Source organism: Hemiscyllium ocellatum, chromosome 5 (assembly GCF_020745735.1).
Source record: "Hemiscyllium ocellatum isolate sHemOce1 chromosome 5, sHemOce1.pat.X.cur, whole genome shotgun sequence".
Lineage (NCBI taxonomy): Eukaryota > Metazoa > Chordata > Chondrichthyes > Orectolobiformes > Hemiscylliidae > Hemiscyllium > Hemiscyllium ocellatum.
This window is the reverse complement of record NC_083405.1, coordinates 88163086-88182949: the sequence shown is the minus strand read 5'-3', so window position 1 is coordinate 88182949 and position 19864 is coordinate 88163086. Positions and strand designations below refer to the sequence as shown.

Here is a 19864-nt window from a genome sequence, read left to right as displayed (position 1 = left end):
TAAACTGATGCCCCCTCAATATTTTAATTATTTGTTATGGCTTAATTGCAAAGTATTTGTTAGAGTATTTTACTCATTCTTTATCAATGTTCAAAGTTTCACCAATGTTCTGGCTATTGACAATAATTTCCATGGTATAATTGGATGTAAAACAGCTGGGAAATGGCAACCCAATGCATTTCATTTCCAATTTTGTGGAGACTTTAACTTGCTCCCATATCAAAGTTGTTTAACTTTTATTATCATGTTGAGTTTGATGCAAATACGCTCTTGTATGAAATTTTCATCTTTATCTATATGCTAAGCTTTTACATAGAAACATAGAATATTAGAGCAGGAGTAAACCATTGGCCCTTCGGGCCTGCTCTGCCATTTAGTATGATCATAGCCAATCATTCAACTTTTAACCCAGTTCATGCTTTCATCCTAGACCTATTCTTTTAACTCTAAGAACTACGTCTATCTCCTTCTTGGATATATTCAATGATTTGATCTCAACTGCTTTCTGTGATAGAGAATTTCCCATGCTCATCACTCTCTGAGTGAAGAAGTTTCTTCTATCCATAGACTGTCACCTCTGGTTCCGGACTCCCTAGTTATTGGACGCATCCTTCCTGCATTTACCTGGTCTTGTCCTGTTAGAATTCTATATTTTTCTATGAGACTCCTGCCTTCATTCTTCAAAACTCTCAGAATAAAATCATAACCCGTCCAGTCTTTCTTCATTTGTGCATCCAGTGAGCTCAGGAGCCAATCTGGTAAACTTTTGAGGCACTCTTTCCATAGCCAGAAGAAAGGAGACCAAAATACAAGACTCCAGGTGTGATCTTAAAATTGCTATAAAATTGCAGCAAGACATCCCTGCTCTGGTACTCATATTCCCCTGCTTTAAAGGCCAACATACCATTTGCCTTCCTCACTGCCTGCTACATCTGCATGCTTGCTTTCAGTGACTAGTAAATAAAGACATCTGCCAAAGTTTGTTTTCCCACTCACATCTCTTCTGTTTCCTTCTGCAGACTCTGTGCCATTCCTCACCAATTTCCTTTTCATCTATTTGTCCATCATTCGCAAATTTGGTAACTGCACTTTCACTTCCCTCTTCTCCCTTCATGTGGTATATAGAACATAGAACAATACAGCGCAGAACAGGCCCTTCAGCCCTCGATGTTGCGCCGACCTGTGAACTATTCTGTACACTATCCCATCATCATCCATGTGCTTATTCAAGGATTCTTTAAATCTCCCTAATGTGGCTGAGTTAACTACATTGGCAGGTAGGGCATTCCACATCCTTACTACTCTCTGAGTAAAGAACCTGCTTCTGACATCTGTCTTAAACCTATCATCCTCAATTTGTAGTTATGCCCCTTTGTACAAGCTAATGTCATCATCCTAGGGAAAAAGACTTTCACTGTCTACCCTATCTAATCCTCTGATCATCTTATATGTCTCTATCAAATCCCCTCATACCCTTCTTCTTTCCAATGAGAACAGACTCAAGTCTCTCAGCCTTTCCCCATAAGACCTTCCCTCCAGACCAGGCAACATCCTCTGCACCTTTTCCAATGCTTCCACGTCCTTCCCGAAATATGGTGACCAGAACTGTACACAATATTCCAAGTGTGACCACACTAGCGTTTTGTATAGTTGCAGCATGATATTGTAGCTCCAGAACTCAATCCCTCTGCCAATGAAACCTAACACACTGTATGCCTTCTTAACAGCACTATCAATCTGGGTTGCAACGTTCAGGGACCTATGTACATGGGCTCCAAGATCCCTCTGCACATCCACACTACCAAGAATCTTTCCATTTACCCAGTACTCTGCCTTCCTGTTATTCTTCCCTAAATGCATCACCTCACAGTTAGCTGCATTGAACTCCATTTGCTACCTCTCAACCCAATTCTGCAGTTTATTCAAGTCCCCCTGCAACCTGTAACATTCTTCCAAACTATCCACTATTCCATCGATTTTAGTGTCATCTGCAAATTTACTAATCCATCTGTGTCTGCATCTAAGTCATTTATAAAAATGACAAACAGCAATGGTCCCAAAACAGATCCTTGTGGCGCACCACTAGTAACCTGACTCCAGACTGAATATTTTTCATCACCCACCACTCGTTGCCTTCTTTCAGAAAGCCAGTTTCTAATCCAAACTGCTAAATCACCCTCACTCCCATTCCTCTCCATTTTCTCCAACAGTCTACCATATGGAATCTTATCAAAGGCTTTACTGAAGCCATATATACCAGGTCAACTGCTCTACCCTCATCTATATGCTTGGTCACCTTCTCAAAAAAACTCAATGAGGTTTGTGAGACTCGACCTGCCCTTGACGAAACCATGTAGACTATCTGAAATCAACTTGTCGCTTGCTAGATGATTATAAATCTTATCTCTTATAATACTTTCCAAAATCTTTCCTACAACAGAAGTAAGGCTCACTGGTCTATAATTACCTGGGTCATCTCTACTGTCCTTCTTTAACAAGGGCACAACATTTGCAATCCTCCAGCCCTCTGGTACTAATGTAGACAATGACGACTCAAACATCAAAGCCAAAGCCTCTGCTATCTCCTCCCTAGCTTCCCAGAGAATCCTCAGATAAATCCCATCCGGCCCTGGGGACTTGTCTACTTTCACTCCTTCTAGAATTAGTAATACCTGTTCGTAACTAACTGCGATCCTTTCTAGTCTAATATCTCGAACCTCATTCTTATCCTCTACAATACTCCCCTTTTCTTGAGTGAAAACTGATGAGAAATGTTCGTTTAGCAGCTCTCCGATCTCCATAGGGGCCACACTCAACTTCTCACTTCTGTCTTTGACTGGCCTTATTCCTACCATAGTCATCCTTTTATTTCTCACACATCTATAGGAAACTTTAGGGTTCTCCTTTATTCTATTTGCTAAAGACTGCTCGCGTCCTCTCTTTGCTCTACTTAACTCTCTCTTTAAAACCTTCCTAGCTGATCTGTAACTCTCCATCGCCTCATCTGAACCATCTTGCCTCATCAACACATAAGCCTCCTTCTTCTGCTTAACATGAGATGCAATTTCTGTAGTAAACCAGGGTTCCCTTACCTTATCACTTCCTCCCTGCCTGACAGGGGCATACCCTATCAAGGACACGCAATATCTGTTCCTTAAATCAGCTCCACATTTCCATTGCTTGCATCCCCTGCATATTGCTATCCCATTCTATGCATCCTAATTCTTGTCTAATCACATTATAATTGCCCTTGCCCCATCAATAACTCTTGACCTGTGGCATGTACCTATCCTTTTCCATCACTAAACTAAACGTAATTGAATTATGATCTCTCTCTCCAAAGTGCTCATCTACCACTAAATAAAACACCTGGCCTGGCTCATTACCAAGTACCAGATCCAGTTTCTTGTCGGCCCTTTGACATACTGTGTGAGGAAACCCTCCTGTACACATTGGACAAAAACTGATCCATCCAACATACTAGTGTTATAGCGTTTCCAGCTTAGGGGAAGTTAAAGTCCCCCAGAATGACAACCTTGTTCCTTTCACTCCTACCCAGAATAATTTTGCCAATCCTCTCTTCCACCTCTCTGGAACTCTGCGGAGGCTATAAAATACTCCAAGCAGTGTGACCTCTCCTCTCCTGTTTCTAACCTCAGCCCGCACTACCTCAGTAGACGAGTCCTCGTCAAATGTTCTTTCAGCCGCCCTTATACTATCCTTGACTATCTTTGTTGTAAGTTATTTTCTTAAATGTCTGCCATTGTTCCTCAGCAATCTTTTATCCTAAATTCCTTTCCCAATCCACTACAGCCTATTCCACCCGAGGGTAAAGTATATTCCGAGGGAATATTTTACATGGAGATAATTGCGGCATTGTAGATTACCAGATACAGAATAGCCTGATCCCTGGTTGAATCCACAACAGCAGGTCAGACAGCATCCACAGAGAGAGACAGAGAGAGAGAGCAAGCTAATGTTTCGAGTCTCAATGACTCTTCATCAGAGCTAGTGAAGTGTGGAGGGGGCAGCATTTATCCTGTAGTCTAGGGAAAGTGGAGGTGGAGTAGTTGTGGCGGTGATGGGGTGTAGAGTGCTGGTGGAGAAAAGATATTGATAGTTCAGATTAAGTGATTGGAATGTGAGAATGGCAAAACAATTGCCAGACTGGAAAGAGAAGACAGTGTCACTGGAGGGAGATGGGGAGAGAGGACGTGGTGACAGAGAATGTAACAAATATAGCTAAAAGAGAGGGAAGAAATGGGAGTTGGTTCACAACTTGAAGGTGTTGAACTCAACATTAAATCCGTAATCCTGTAAAGTCTGAAGATGAAATGTTGTTCCCCCAGTTTGCACTGCAATTCACTGGAACATTGCAGCATGCTGAGGACAGATAAGTGGGCATGCGAACAGGGCACTCTTTTAAAATGACCGGCTACAAAGCGGTCAACCAATCTGCATTTGGTTTCCCCAATGGTCAGATTGGGTGCAGCAAATACCATACAGAAGATTGGAGGAGGTACAGATGAAATGTTGCTTCACCTTGAAAAGCCTATTTAGGCCCTTGGATGATGAGCAGGGAAGAGGTGAAGGGGCAGATGTTGCACTTTCTGCAGTTACATGGGAAGGTGCTGTGAAGAGGAGGGTGGTATTGGTGTTTGAGTAATGGACTAAGATGTCCTGGAAGCAACGATCCCTGCAAAATGCAGACATTGGGAGAGGAGAAGATGTGTTTGATGGTGCTGTTCTGCTGGAGTTGTCTGAAATGGCAGAGAACGATCATTTGAATGCAGAAGCAGGTGGGATGAAAAGTGAGAACCAGGAAACCCTGATCATACTGTTGTGAGTGATGGAAAAGGATGAGGGTGGAAGCATGGGTGATAAGTCAGATATGGCTGAGGACTTTATCAACTACAGTGGGTGGGAAACCACAGTTATGGAAGAAGCAAGCCGTGTCAGCAGCGCTGTTTTGGAAGGTGGCATCATCCAGATGTATGCAACATAGGTGAAGGACTTGGGAGAGTAGGATGAAGTCCTTGTCAGATGTAGGGTGTGATGAGCTGTAGTGGAGATAGCTATAGGAGTCAGTGACTTTGTAGTGGATGAAGACAGAGAGGTCAAAGAAAGAAAGGGAATTGTTGGAAATAAACAATGTGAAAGTTATAGGACAATGAAAATTGGAGGCAAAATGAATGAAATTTTCAAGATTCTGGTGGGAACATGAAGCAGCACCAAAGTAGTCATTGATATACCGAAGAATGAGTTGTGTGAGAGGACCAGTGTAGGACTGAAACAAGGATTGTTCCACATACCCCAGAAAGAAGCAGGCATAACTGGAACTATGCACATAGCCACTCATTTGATTTTGCAGAATTGAGATGAATTAAAGGAGAAATTGTTCAAATAGAGAACATGTTCAGCCAAGCGAGGAGAGTGGTGGTGGCTGGTGATTGTTCAGGCCTCTGGTTGAGGCAGAAGCCGAATGCTCGCAGACCATCCTGGGGAATGGAGGTATAGTGGCATTGGACATCCATGATGAGCAGAAGGCATTAAGACAAGGGAACTGGAAAGTGTCAGTATGGTGGAGGGCACCAGAGGAGTCCAAGTCTGCATCTTCTAAGGGTACATGGAATAATCCTTGTTCCAGACCTACACTGGCCCCCCTCCCATGATTCTTTTTCTTGGTACATCGACGACTGTTTCAGTGTGGCTTCATGCTCCCGCCAGAACCTTGAAAAATTTGTTTATTTTGCTTCCAATTTTCATCCATCAATAACTTTCACATTGTTCATTTCCGACACTTCCCTTCCTTTCCTTGACCTCTCTGTCTCCGTTTCAGGGAATAAACTGTCCACTGCTATCCATTACAAAGCCACTGACTCCTATAATTACCTTCACCTTAGCTTGTCACACCCCATGTTTTGCAAGGACTTGATCGATTTCCCCAGTTTTTTAGCCTCTGTCACATCTGTTCAGATGATGTCACCTCCCAAAACAGCGCTGCTGACATGGCTTGGTTCTTCCACAATTGTCGGTCCTCTACTGCATCCGACCTATCACCTGTGCTTTTCCCCTTGCTACTTGCTATCATTCATAGCAGTGTGAACAAGTTCCCCTCATCCTCCCTTTTCATTCCACCAGCCTCCGCATTCAAAGGATCATTCTCTGCCACTTCAGATGATTGCAGCAAAATGGCGCGAATAAAAGCATCTTCCCCTCACTCTCCCTGTCTGCATTTTACAGCTATCATTCTCTCTGGGACACCCTAGTCCATTCCATGATCACCAACATTAACCTTCCTTCATTATGTAACTTCCCATGTAACCGCAGAAAGTGCAACACTTGCCCCTTCACCTGCTCACCAACCAAGGGCCTAAACAGTCTTTCCAGGTGAAGCAATATTTCTCCTGTAAGCCCTCCAATCTTGTGTATTGGATTTGCTGCACCCAATTTGGCCTACTGTACATTGGTGAAACCAAACGCAGACTGGGTGACTGCTTTGCAGAATACCTCCAGTCTATGTGCAAGCATGACCCTAACCTTCCCGTTGTTGATCATTTTAACACAGTGTCTTACTCGCATGCCCAGTTATCTGTCCTCAGCATGCTGCAGTACTCCAGCAAATTGCAGCGCAAACTGGGGGAACAACATTTCATCTTCAGACTAACACTTTGTAGCATTATAGACTGAATATTGAGTTCAACGCCTTCAAATTGTGAACCAACTCCCCTTTCATCACCTTCTTTTAGCTTGTTACATTCTCTGTCACCATATCTTCTGTCCCCACCCCCACCCCAGTGGCACTGTCTTCTTTCAAGGTGGTAAAAACAATGACTGCAGATGCTGGAAACCAGATTCTGGATTAGTGGTGCTGGAAGAGCACAGCAGTTCAGGTGGCATCCAAGGTGCAGCAAAATCCACGTTTCGAGCAAAAGCCCTTCCTGATGAAGACCTTTTGCTCGAAACGTCGATTTCGTTGCACCTTGGATGCTGCCTGAACTGCTGTGCCCTGTCTTCTTTCAAGCCTGGCAGTTAGACACACCGTTGGTTTGCGATTCTCACACTTCAGTCACTTAATCTGAACTATCAACATCTTTTCTCCACCAGCACTTTTCACCCTACCACCACCACAACCACTCCACCCCCACTCCCCCCAGTCTGCAGCATAAATGCTGGCTCCTCCACACTTCACCAGCTCTGATGCAGAGTCATCGACTCAAAACATTAGCTTGCTCCTCTCTCTCTCTCTCTCTCTCTCTTTCTCTCTCTCTCCATGGATGCTGTCTGACCTGCTGTGATTTCCAGCATTTATTATTTTCAGTACAGATTCCAGCATCTGCAGTAATTTGCTCTTGAATCCACAATAAATTGTTCTTGGCAAATACCTCCTATGAATTTTTGCTCTTAGCTGCCTCTGCTAATTTGATGTTCCCAACCTCCATGAATATGCATGTCACCCATGAATAATGTACCGACATTTTACACACCCTCCTTATATCCTGTACTAATCTCTGTCCTACAGCATAGCTCCTGTTAGGGTGCCTATAGACTAATCTGGCCAGTGACTTCCTCCCCTTGTTGTATCTTCCCTTCACCCATATGGAGTCTACATCTTTCAATCCAAAATCATTTCTTGCTATTACACTCATTCCATCCCGTACTAACAAAGCTACCCCACCACCCTTTCCTTCCTGTTTGACCTTTTGAAAAGTCACATACCCTGAATCTTTAATTCCCAGCTTTGATCTCCTCATAACCATGTCTCATGATCATTCCGTCTGTCTGAGCTTTATTTAATTTAGTTTGTTCTTCATATCACATGCATTTAAATGAAGAGATTTTAATTTTGCTTTTTTACCATTTCTTCTCCTTTTTGCTGTTGGTTTTTCTATTTTGTACACTATGTACAATTCTAGGAACTACAGCTGTTCAGTAAGTTAGTAAGGTAAAAACAATGACTGCAGATGCTGGAAACCAGAGTCTAGATTAGAGTGGTGCTGGAAAAGCACAGCAGTTCAGGCAGCATCTGAGGAGCAGTAAAATCGACGTTTCGGGCAAAAAGCCCTTCATCAGGAATACCATTCCTCATGAAGGGCTTTTGCCCAAAACATCGATTTTACTGCTCCTCGGATGCTGCCTGAACTGCTGTGCTTTTCCAGCACCACTCTAATCTAGACAGTAACTTACTAAGACCACAACTAGAATAGACTTTTGGTTTCCTTATTTAGACTTGCATAAGGTTAAAGTTCAGAGAATATTCACTAGACTGGCGCTTGGGAAGAAGGAGTTTTTGTTTTCTTTTCCATTCTTATTAATAAAGGTAGGCAGTGGAAAGGCTTTGGGGAGTCTAAAGCAATGTTCCCTCAGTGCTGTGCAATTTTGGAAAATGTTGAAGTTTGATGAAGGACAACATGCTGAACATGAAGCCTCTAATGAATCTATTAACTATTGTCACTTTGCAGAGGAAACTTTTGGGGTGCAGTGATAGTGCCCTTACTTCTGGACCAGGTGGACTAGGTTCAAGTCCCACCTGCTTCAGATGTTTGGTATAACATGTCTGAATAGGTTGGTTGTCTAAAATAAAGGGTGAGTCTTTGTAGGTGTATGTGTATTATTTCAAATTTTTAATCTTTACAGTACATTAGTTTTGTTTAGTGCTATTTAACATTTTTTCCGAACTATTTTTCAAAGATACAACACAACCACAAACAAACAGAAATGTTCAAGAAGTCGTGGCAGGAGTATGTGGCCAGAACATCAAACTATGAAATCTTGAAGGCAAGGATTGTTTATTTCGTGAAACAAATATCATTATAGTACATTTTATTCTTTAAAAAAATGACATCTCCTTTTAAATGGTTCATTATCTTGTGTATTGAACTGTGAGGAAATTGGAAACTCAATATGTGCTTTGATACTATAACCCACTCTCTCCCAGAAACATACAACTGGAATTTTTAGCTTGCTCGATTTAAGCATTCAGCCCTGACTTTCAAACATTTCATCTTAGCATGACTTACTCAATGATTAACCTCACCTTTTATGAAGAAATGTCATGATTCACTGCTCCCACTAAGATTACTGTTGTTACAAATTTGGGGAGGAGATAGCACTATAACATTGTAGCTCAAATTCTCTAGTTTTCACTTTGGTGATTTTAGTGGGTAATTTTAGTGCTGGAGTTTGGTTTTATATTGATTTAAAATCCATACATTGTTGAACCCGTGAAAAACTGAATATATGCCAACCTTCGTTGATTGAAAATTTATCTATTGAGCATGTAAAAAGAAAAGATTAGAAGGCTGGCCAATTGATAAAAAATGCAGGAATTAGAAGCAGCAGTTGGCCCTTGATCCTACTCCACTTTTCAATAAAATCATAGCGGCAATTTTGCGGCAATTGGGTAGGTACATGGATAACTGCTTAAACTAGGACAAACGTTCGGCACAACATCGTGGGCCGAAGGGCCTGTTCTGTGCTGTATTGTTCTATGTTCATAGTCGATCTCATCCTTAACTATAGTTTCCTATCTGCCCCATCACCAGCCCCTCATCCTCCCAAATTCTTGACTCCCTTTCAGATTGGAGGTGTATCTAACTTGGTGATTATCAAAATCTGTTGTCCAAGTCAAGTAACCTCAAGGACTGTAAAGTATATTCCAGATGCAGAAGATAATGGGAATGCAGCCTCAGAGCTTTGATGAGGCCAAATGATTCAATTTAAGATCAAGTGCTGTTGACTGCAGACCCTCCTTTGATAGACCAACAAGCCAACTTTGGAAAGCTGAAGTCTGCAGTGAATGGCACATATGAAGTTTTTCTTACCTGTGATCTCTGTTGATGCCTTTTTATGAGAATGTAGGGTTTGTTTATTCACTTGTGCAACGGAATTTCGTTATAAGTGCACAGTCATCCTCAGAGTGTTGCATAGTAGTGGTGGTGGTATGAAAACCTGACCATGCGACGCAAGGTAGTCATATAAGGGGAGTCACATGGCAGATGAATGAGTCAGATGGATAGAAGCAGTGGAATAACTTTCCTGATGGAAAAGTGCTCTTGTTAGCTCTTTTGTTGAGAAGGCAGCGGCTGAAGCTGGGGTTCAGGAAGAAATTGAAGATCCATTGACTGGTCCATGCACTTGCACCTGAGAAGTAACACTGGGGAGTTAAGAAATTAATAGAAGGCTGCATGTTCTGAATGTTAGGGCGTAGAAGAAGTGATCTGAGCCACTGATGATTTAATGCAGCTTAAATAATGGTGAAGGAAGCCCACAATCAGTAGATCCTTGATCTTGTTGAGAAATATTGGACCTGGGAGAAATTATGGGGTAGTACCAGTTTAATGATGGCAAAAGAACTGAAATTGATCCCATGACTAAATGCTGAAATGCAGCTTCACGAATCCAGTGGAACCCAGTCTAAAGACAAGGGATTGAACAATCAGGACATGCACGATCATTAAGGCGTTCCATGATGGAGCAGTGTTTGAGAGGGTTATAAAACTAATTGTTTGAAAGTGAAGATTCGGAATCAAATATAATGGAACAATATTAGTAAGATTAGAGAGGGATGCTGAGAAATCCATGATACCTATCTTGACTGCATCTGCTGTGTGATATGTTCTGTGGAGTATTCAATGGATGTATAATATATGTGCAGATGTAGATAGTTTTACTTTACAAACTTTGTATAGTTGGAGTCTTTTTGAAAATCATAGAATTTTGCACTTTTATTCTCTTAGTTAGTTCCCGTGATTTCAAATTTTGCCTGAACAAAAAAAAAGTAACTCATCCTTTTCAGATTGAAACACGAATTTTGCAGTCTTACTAGAGATTGCAACAGCAGGTTGCTGTTTGTGACTTGTGAAAAATCATTTCCCTATATTGGTGGGGACATATACCTAATTACAGACATTCAAGCATGGATCTCTGGGAAAGGTGAGCAAGAATCTCAGAGGTGATAAAACTTTCAGGATAGTAGTTTAGAGACAGGTTAGTAGTTTGCTAAAGTTGTGGGGCTAAGGGCTTTTTAAAAAGAAGCTAGAGTTATGATAACAGATTGGAAAGAAAGAGAGATCACTTTTTAATTCATTCTTGGAATGCGAAGGTTCCTGGGAATACCATACTGCTTGTCCATCCCTAATTATCTTTATGAAAATGTGGTATGAGATGCCTTCTTGATCTGCTGTGCTACATGGCTTAAGGTATATTCTTATTAGGAAGAGAGTTCTGGGATTTTGACCAGTGATAGCAAAGGAATGATAGCATAGTTCCCCATTTGGAGGGGAACTTGTAAATACTAATGGTCTCAGATATTTTGACCTTCTAAGTGATACTTCTCGAGATTTTAACACAAGTTCACAGAGGTTCAAGAGGAAGAGTATTTCAGGGCTGACTGGCGAGAATGAACATTTGTAATTTCCAGTAAATTTAAATCTTAAGGCAATTACAGGTAACCATTCGGTCCTATGCTTCTTTGATATTTTTCATAGGGGTTTGACACAGCTGGGTGGCTTAACAGGCCATTTCAGAGTGCAGTTGATTCAGCAGTATTACTGTGTGTCTAGTTTGCATGCAGAACAGAGTAGGAAAAGATGTCATCATCCTTATTTTTTAAACATTCCAATCGTTACATGGATACCATTTGTGCAACTGTCTTCTTTTCACTCCAGAATTTTTAATGAACTGAATTTCAATTGCAGCAACTACCTTAATTGGAGTTTGAAGCTTTATTTCTATGGTATTAGTTCAGGCATCTGAAATGCTAGTGCAGTAACGTTGTGACTAGATTTCTACTCCTGAAATCAAAGATCCATTAAAAAAAATCAACTAACATGGGGATCAAGAAGGGAAGTTTGCTAGTTAGCAGTTTCGCAAGAATGTGATCATTAGAAGCAAAATGTGTGTCGCAAGAACAAGGTAAGTTTGCAGAGGGCATGAGGAAAGATAAGAGTGAAAGTAGAAAAAAAATGAGTTCAGGGCTTGGGCAGGAGATTCTTTCAAGGAAGTTTAGTCTGTTGGGCTAACTGCAGTGAGGGAAATGGTGGAAATAGCATATCAGATGGTCTCAATTTGAGAGACTCCTGTGATGGAAGGTCTCCACAGGGATAACACAATCTTAAAATTAACTTTTTCAAGTCCTGCATTCTGAGGTTTGTCCTTTTACTTTGCTTAATTTAAATTCAAGTTGGTTAGCAAAATATTCTTGTATACGTAATTTCTTTTACTAATTTTACTAATTCATTCCCTATAACTGTCATTATTAACATTTTAATTGATTCTGTCTGTGTTTAGAAAGCTAAAAAGGATCAAGAACGCAGCATAGAATTGTCCAAGGTGAAGAATAAAAATTTGAGTAGCATTATCCATAAGACTGAAATTGCAGGTTTACACACAACTGTAAGTAACTCTCACACTTCCAACATTGGCACTTGTTAATGAGTATTTCTGTAAGAAATACACGTTTTGTCTTAGGTTTTTATGCTGCATTCATCAAGGCAATTTATAAGAAACATCAGAGTAAGGTGAAAACAACATTTATACTGTCTAAGACAAAAGTGCTGGAAGTCGACAATGATTGGTAAAAGCATTGGCATGGGGAATGCACCAGTTAGATGATGACTGACAGATAATTGACAAGTTCTATTTCAATTTTAAATCAGAGAAGTTGACTAAATGGATAAAGCGTTGCCCTGAAAAGGAACCAGAGAATGGGTATCATCTACTTTGTTGCATTCAAACAGATACAGTCGATGTACGGGCTTTTAAGTTTGTAAAGAGCAGGGCCGTGTGTACTAACATATGTAGTTTCCAGTACACGCAAGTACACTGCACTGCATGCCTGACTAACAATCTTAAATTTGGTTATTAGCACAGTTCTTTGCACATTCAGGATTATTTAACAAACAGTAACCACTTGCAGATTCACATCTAATGCTGGACACTGTTTTGAGTTTTGCAAGCACGGAGATGGTTGAGTACAGTCAGTACCTTGCTTGTTCCAGTATTAGATACTTGAACAATCATAATCAATATATCTGCTGAAAAACATAAAGGAAATTGGCAGTTAATTGCCAGTCAGCACCCGATGGTAATGCCCCTACTAATCAGATTCCACTTGCCAACCAGCCAGGGCTCTCATCTCATGGAATATAAGTGTTCTTTTCACTTTACTTTAATATTTCTTGTGATTTGTGCTCTTTGTGTCTGGGGAGGTGCCAGTATAATCATATTGTCATTGGGCTAGTAATCCAGAGACCCAGGTAAGATCAAGGCACCTGGGCTTAAATCCCTCGTGAGTACATGCTAGAATTTGAATTTTTGAAATAATTGGAATTGGAATAATTCTAAGCTATGAGGTTGACAGCATAGAACTCGAATAATACGTAGACACCTTGGTGGAGTAGGCACATTGGTGGTGGGTATGTTTTAATGCAGAGAATTGTGAATGATACATTTTGGTAGGAGGAACAAAGAAAGACAGTAAAGCGTAGGGGTACAATTTTAAAGGGGGTGCAGGAGCAAAAGGACCTGAGTGTTTATGTGCACAGATCATTGAAGGTAACAACACAGATGGAAAGGGCAGTTTTTTGCGAAAGAAGCAAAGATGATTTGAGAATAACTTTCATAGAACTGGAGAACAAGGAAACAAACCCTTCAGTCCAACTCGTCCACGCTGATCAAATATCCTAAATACATCTAGTCCCACTTGCCAGCATTTGACCCATATCCCTCGATTCATATACCCATCCAGATGCCTTTAAATGTTGTAATTGTACTAAGCCTCCAATACTTCCTCTGGCAGCTCATTCTATACATGCACCAGCCTTTGCATGAAAAAGTTGAGTCTTGTGTCCCTTTTAAATCTTTCCTTTCTCACCCTAAACCTATGCCCTCTGGTTTTGGACGTCACTACCCTGGGGAACAGACCTTGCCTATTTACCCTATACATGTCCTTCATGATTTTATAAACCTCTATAAGGTCACCCCTCATCCTCCAACACTCCATGGAAAACAGCCCCAGCCTACTCAGCCTCTCCCTATAGCCCCACTCCTCCAATGCTTGCAACATCCTCGCAAATCTGTTCTTAACCCTTTCAAGTTTCACAACATCCTTCCTTATAGCAGGGAGACCGGAATTGCACTCGTGGTCCAATAGTGGCCTCCCAACTCCTATGCTCAATGCACTGACCAATAAATACATGCAAACCAAATGTCTTCTTCACTATCCTGTCTGCCAGAGACTCTACTTTCAAGCAACTATGAACCTGCACTTCAAGACCTCTTTGTTCAGCAACACTCCCCAGGAACTTCCCCTTTAGTGAAAATGTCCTGCCCTGATTTGCTTTTCCAAAATGCAGCCCACCTCTCATTTGTCTAAATTAAACTCTATGTGCCACTACTCGGCCCATTGGCCCGTCTGATCAAGGTCTCTGTACTCTAAGATGACCTTCTTGGCTGTCCACTGCCCCTCCGATTTTAGTGTCGTCTGCAAACTTACTGACCATATCTCCCACTCTAAGATAGCCTTCTTCGCTGTTCACTGCCCCTTCAATTTTAGTGTCATCTGCAAACCTACTGACCATACCTCCTATGTTCCAAATCATTTCTCTTAATGTCGAAAAGCATTGGGTATGGAATGCACTGCCTGCATGTGTGGTGAGACAAATTCAGTTGAAGGCACTGGATGCTTGTTTATTTAATGATAACATGCAAGGGCATGGAAACAAAGTGGGAGATTGGTAGTAGGTAATGATGCTTATTTGAAAAGCTTGTGCAGGCATTCTGGGTCAAATAAGTTCTGACTCTTTGTCAGTGTAAGAGAAAAAGCTTCAATGAAATGAGGCTTTTTCAGCAATGCTAAAGTTCTGTATTATCAAACGATTAGTTATCAGTGAGTTTCAAAAAGTGGTAGCACAGGTCATTCTGCTATAACACGACAGTTGGGTTTCTCTGTTACCTTGCGCTACAGAAAATCGTGCTGTAGAAGATCGCTAACAGAAAATCGCTATACTCTTTCAGTAGAAAGTTCGCATCATCCAAACAACATCCACAATTCGTTAATTGCATTATAGTCACTTAGTGCTGACAAAACACATGTTAGAGCAGAACAACCTGTAATCTGTTTCTTTAGTTGGATTATACATTACTGTTTGTCATCATTTTAAAATCATGCTGTCCTCTCACTTCTGATTTCACTGCCTTCTTATTCTTCCCAAATTTCATCCTCCATTAAAACTTCCCAGCACTTATTCACAGCCTTTCCCTTGAACTTGCCATTTCATGTAGTGTCGTAAGTTCCAACATATGAATCACAGATAAGATCTCTCCAGTCATATCGCTCTTCCATTTCCCAGATCCAGCTCCTACAGTATCTGTCACTTGAAAATAACCGGTTCCCTATTTCACAAATTATTGCCTTTTAAATTCCTAACGGTATACCATTTAACCCTCCATTTGTCATGACATTTCTCAAGTTACTGATTTAGTAAACCACACCTTACCTCAAGCTTTGATGGCGTAGTCTCCAGTAGAGCCATTACTCTGTCTCACTCTGAAAATTCTTCTAGTATTAACTTAAGCTCAGTTTCCTTAAGTCCAATAATGCATACTTGAAAGGATATGAGGGATGTAAATATTTGTTAAAACTGTCCACTATTCCAAATAACACCTGGCTTATTTCTTGACTGTAAAACATCTTAACCTCTTCTCACCTCCATCTTCGAGTAAAAAATGAGGTCTGCAGATGCTGGAGATCACAGCTGCAAATGTGTTGCTGGTTAAAGCACAGCAGGTTAGGCAGCATCTCAGGAATAGAGAATTCGACGTTTCGAGCATAAGCCCTTCATCAGGAATAAGAGAGAGAGAGCCAAGCAGGCTGAGATAAAAGGTAGGGAGGAGGGACTAGGGGGAGGGGCGATGGAGGTGGGATAGGTGGAAGGAGGTCAAGGTGAGGGTGATAGGCCGGAGTGGGGTGGGGGCGGAGAGGTCAGGAAGAGGATTGCAGGTTAGGAGGGCGGTGCTGAGTTGAGGGAACCGACTGAGACAAGGTGGGGGGAGGGGAAATGAGGAAGCTGGAGAAATCTGAATTCATACCTTGTGGTTGGAGGGTTCCCAGGCGGAAGATGAGGCGCTCCTCCTCCAGCCGTCGTGTAGTTGTGTTCTGCCGGTGGAGGAGTCCAAGGACCTGCATGTCCTCGGTGGAGTGGGAGGGGGAGTTAAAGTGTTGAGCCACGGGGTGATTGGGTTGGTTGGTTCGGGCGGCCCAGAGGTGTTCTCTGAAGCGTTCCGCAAGTAAGCGGCCTGTCTCACCAATATAGAGGAGGCCACATCGGGTGCAGCGGATGCAATAGATGATGTGTGTGGAGGTACAGGTGAACTTGTGGCGGATATGGAAGGATCCCTTGGGGCCTTGGAGGGAAGTGAGTGTGGAGGTGTGGGCGCAAGTTTTACATTTCCTGCGGTTGCAGGGGAAGGTGCCGGGGGTGGAGGTTGGGTTGGTGGGGGGTGTGGATCTGACAAGGGAGTCACGAAGGGAGTGGTCCTTGCGGAACGCTGATAGGGGAGGGGAGGGAAATATATCCTTGGTGGTGGGGTCCGTTTGGAGGTGGCGGAAATGGCGGCGGATAATACGTTGTATGCGCAGGTTGGTGGGGTGGTAGGTGAGAACCAGTGGGGTTCTGTCTTGGTGGCGGTTGGAGGAGCGGGGCTCAAGGACGGAGGAGCGGGAAGTGGAGGAGATGCGGTGGAGGGCATCGTCGATCACGTCTGGGGGGAATCTGCGGTCCTTGAAGAAGGAGGCCATCTGGGCTGTGCAGTGTTGGAATTGGTCCTCCTGGGAGCAGATGCGGCGGAGACGAAGGAATTGGGAATATGGGATGGCGTTTTTACAGGGGGCAGGGTGGGAGGAGGTGTAGTCCAGGTAGCTGTGGGAGTCAGTCGGTTTATAATAGATGTCACCTCCATCTTCAGCTTCAATATGAAGTGTGAGGAATTCATTGGACTTCTGCTGCCAAGTAGATTCTGATGTCTCATCTCTGTCTTAAATGGGTGATACTATTCTCTGGTCCCAGTTGTTCCCACAAGGGAAGCAGACTTTCCACATCTACCCTGTCAAGTCACCCTAAGGATCTTTTGTTTCGATAAGGTGCCTCTCATTCTTCTAAACTTCAATGAGGACATATTCAATTACTCCTCTCCTATAAGACAGTCCTGGGGATCATCCTGGTGAACATTTTCTTGCCTGCCTCCAAAGCTATCTTTCCTCAGATAACTGTTCCAAAACTGTTCACATCACAGTATTCCAGTTGTGGTTTGATCAGTACTTGGATAGTTTTCGCAAGACCACTCTATTTTTACACTCCATTGCCTTTGAAATAAAGGGCCACCAAACAATTTACCTTCCCAATTACCTGCTATCCTTGTAAGCTAACTTCTTATGATTCATGGGCAAGGACTCATTCGTGGCTGTTAAAGTTCTGAGAAGAGGTCCATGTATGAAATGCTAATTTGTCTGTTTAGTCCATAGGTACTATCAATCTGCTGAATATTTTCAGATTTTTAAATAATTTTTATAAAAGAAGATAAGTGAGTATAAATAAAGTTTAACATAATGTCATTCATAGCAATTAGAAAGAATATATGGAACCAGTGAAATTAATCATCAACAAAGAATCAATAAAATTATAAGAACCACTTGCATGAAAAATTAAATTGTAGAAGCTTGTTAAAATAATGATTCCATTTCAATTTCACTTCATTTGGAAGTTATATGCAACTGAGGTATTTGCATTATTGTCCCGTTCAGCAACGAAGTCTGTTTTAAAAAGGTTGTACCATCAACATACAGTACAATGGTGAATATGTGTCTCTATTTTCCCATTAGGGTTTCTGGGGACGTTTCACGTCAATCGAAAGCACATCGAAGGAGTTACTAGGAGGTCCATTTTCACCTCCAAATCTTAAGATAACAGGAACGTGCAGAGATAGTCCAACAATGAAAACTGGGGATTCTGGAAGCAAACTTAAACATACCTCATGTTCTGTATCTGTAAAATGAGTTCTAGACACTGATTAAAATAAACTATCTAAGGGTACATTTTGTAGACTTTTATCATGTTTGAATTTTTAGTTAATAAAGAACAAATTTCTACATTGCAAATGGTTTTCAAATGACTACAGTTATTTATAGGACTTCAATGATTTGGCGCCATATAAATTTTAAGTGAACTTCAAAAAAAGTCAAAGAACAAAATTATGAAAAATCATAAACAAAAACTGGTGGCACTCAATAGGCAGGTAATATCTCCAGCATAAACAAAGCAGTTAATATTCCACTTCCTGAATTGCAATAAGTGGATGATTAGTCACACAAATAAATATGGAGGTGTGGCTGCAAGGCGACCAGGAGTGAGAGCAAAATATCCAGTGGTGTACAGGTTTTTTAGGAAGGACATACAAAAAAGGAAAAGGAATTGCTGCTTAAATAGGAAAATAACCCAATACTCAGGAAGAATGGTAGACATTAGTGGAAACTGCATGGGTACAGCTAAGAAATAATGTGGAGGTACTGGTGTTGGACTGGGGTAGACAAAGTCAAAAATAACATGACACTGCATTATAATCAAACAGGTTTATTTGAAACCATAAGCTTTCAGAGCCCTGCTCTTTCTTCAGGTAGCTAGAAAGAGAATATATTGGACACAGAATTTATAAGTAAAGAGATCAAAGGATCATACAACTGACGTAAATGTACTGAACAAACCAAGATGGTGGTTAAGTCTTTAATCAGTTAGAATGGAAATACAGGTTTCAATTGATTAATATGTAAATCCCAGAATTTCTTTCAAGTCACTTTCACAAGATAACCTAAGCTTTTATCAGCATAAAAGAGATGACATCTCAGGTCAGACAATGCATTTTAGGTTTGAGGCCTTATTGACAGTGGGTCTGTGTCTTAACATTGAGTCAGACTGATTTTATTTCCAAAGTAGGACTTTATAAAATGCCACATTGACTAACAGTCTACAGATTGTGTTTTATTAACAAAATAGAATGTATCTGCAAATACAAACCTGCAAATGCTAATTCACCCCATAGGTTTATAAATTGTGTATGTGTATGTGGGTGGAGGGATGGGGGTGTGGAGGCAGAGAGAGAGAGAGAGAGAGAGGGAGAGAGTATACAGGGAACCCCCAGCTTCTGTCACGACACTACAGATTTCTTGCAGAAACTCAATATGCACTGACCAGTCGAACCGGGAACATTCCTCATCACAATGGATGTTTCAGCACTCTACACCAGCATCCCCCATGATGATGGCATTGCTGCAACAGCCTCATTACTCAATACCAACTGCAATCTCAAGGCACCATCCAACACCTCATCTGCTTCATCCTCGATCACAATGTCTTCACCTTCGGCAACCAGTTCTTCATCCAGACCCACAGAACAGCCATGGAACCAGATGTGTACCCCAAAATGTCAACATTTTCATGCATAAGTTCAAACAAGATTTCTTTGCTGCACAGAAGCTCTGACCAACACTTTACACCACATATATTGATGACATTTTCTTCCTTTGGACTCATAGCGAGGAATCACTGAAACAGCTACATAATGATATCAACAAGTTTCATGGACTACTCTGCAGAATCAGTCTCATTCTTGGACACAGGCATCTCCATCAAGGACGAACACCTCAGTACCTCAGTCTACCACAAGCCCACAGATAACCTCACAATGCTGCACTTCTCGAGCTTCCACCCTAAACATATCAAAATAGCTATCCCCTATGGACACACCCTATGCATACACAGGACCTGTTCAGATGAGGAGGAACATGGTGGATATCTGAAGGCGTTGAAGA

The 19864-nt window shown here is 41.6% G+C and overlaps 1 protein-coding gene across 1 annotated transcript in view; it reads left to right on the top strand.

Moving 5' to 3' along the window:
* Positions 1 to 18055, top strand: part of LOC132816210 (cilia- and flagella-associated protein 69-like) — a 122298-nt gene extending 104243 nt beyond the window's left edge. The window contains exons 21-23 of the mRNA XM_060825704.1: positions 8692 to 8778; positions 12292 to 12396; positions 17882 to 18055. Of these exons, the coding sequence (XP_060681687.1) occupies positions 8692 to 8778; positions 12292 to 12396; positions 17882 to 18055 (366 nt within the window). The remainder of the gene's footprint in view (positions 1 to 8691; positions 8779 to 12291; positions 12397 to 17881) is intronic.
* Positions 18056 to 19864: the final 1809 nt, after the last annotated feature.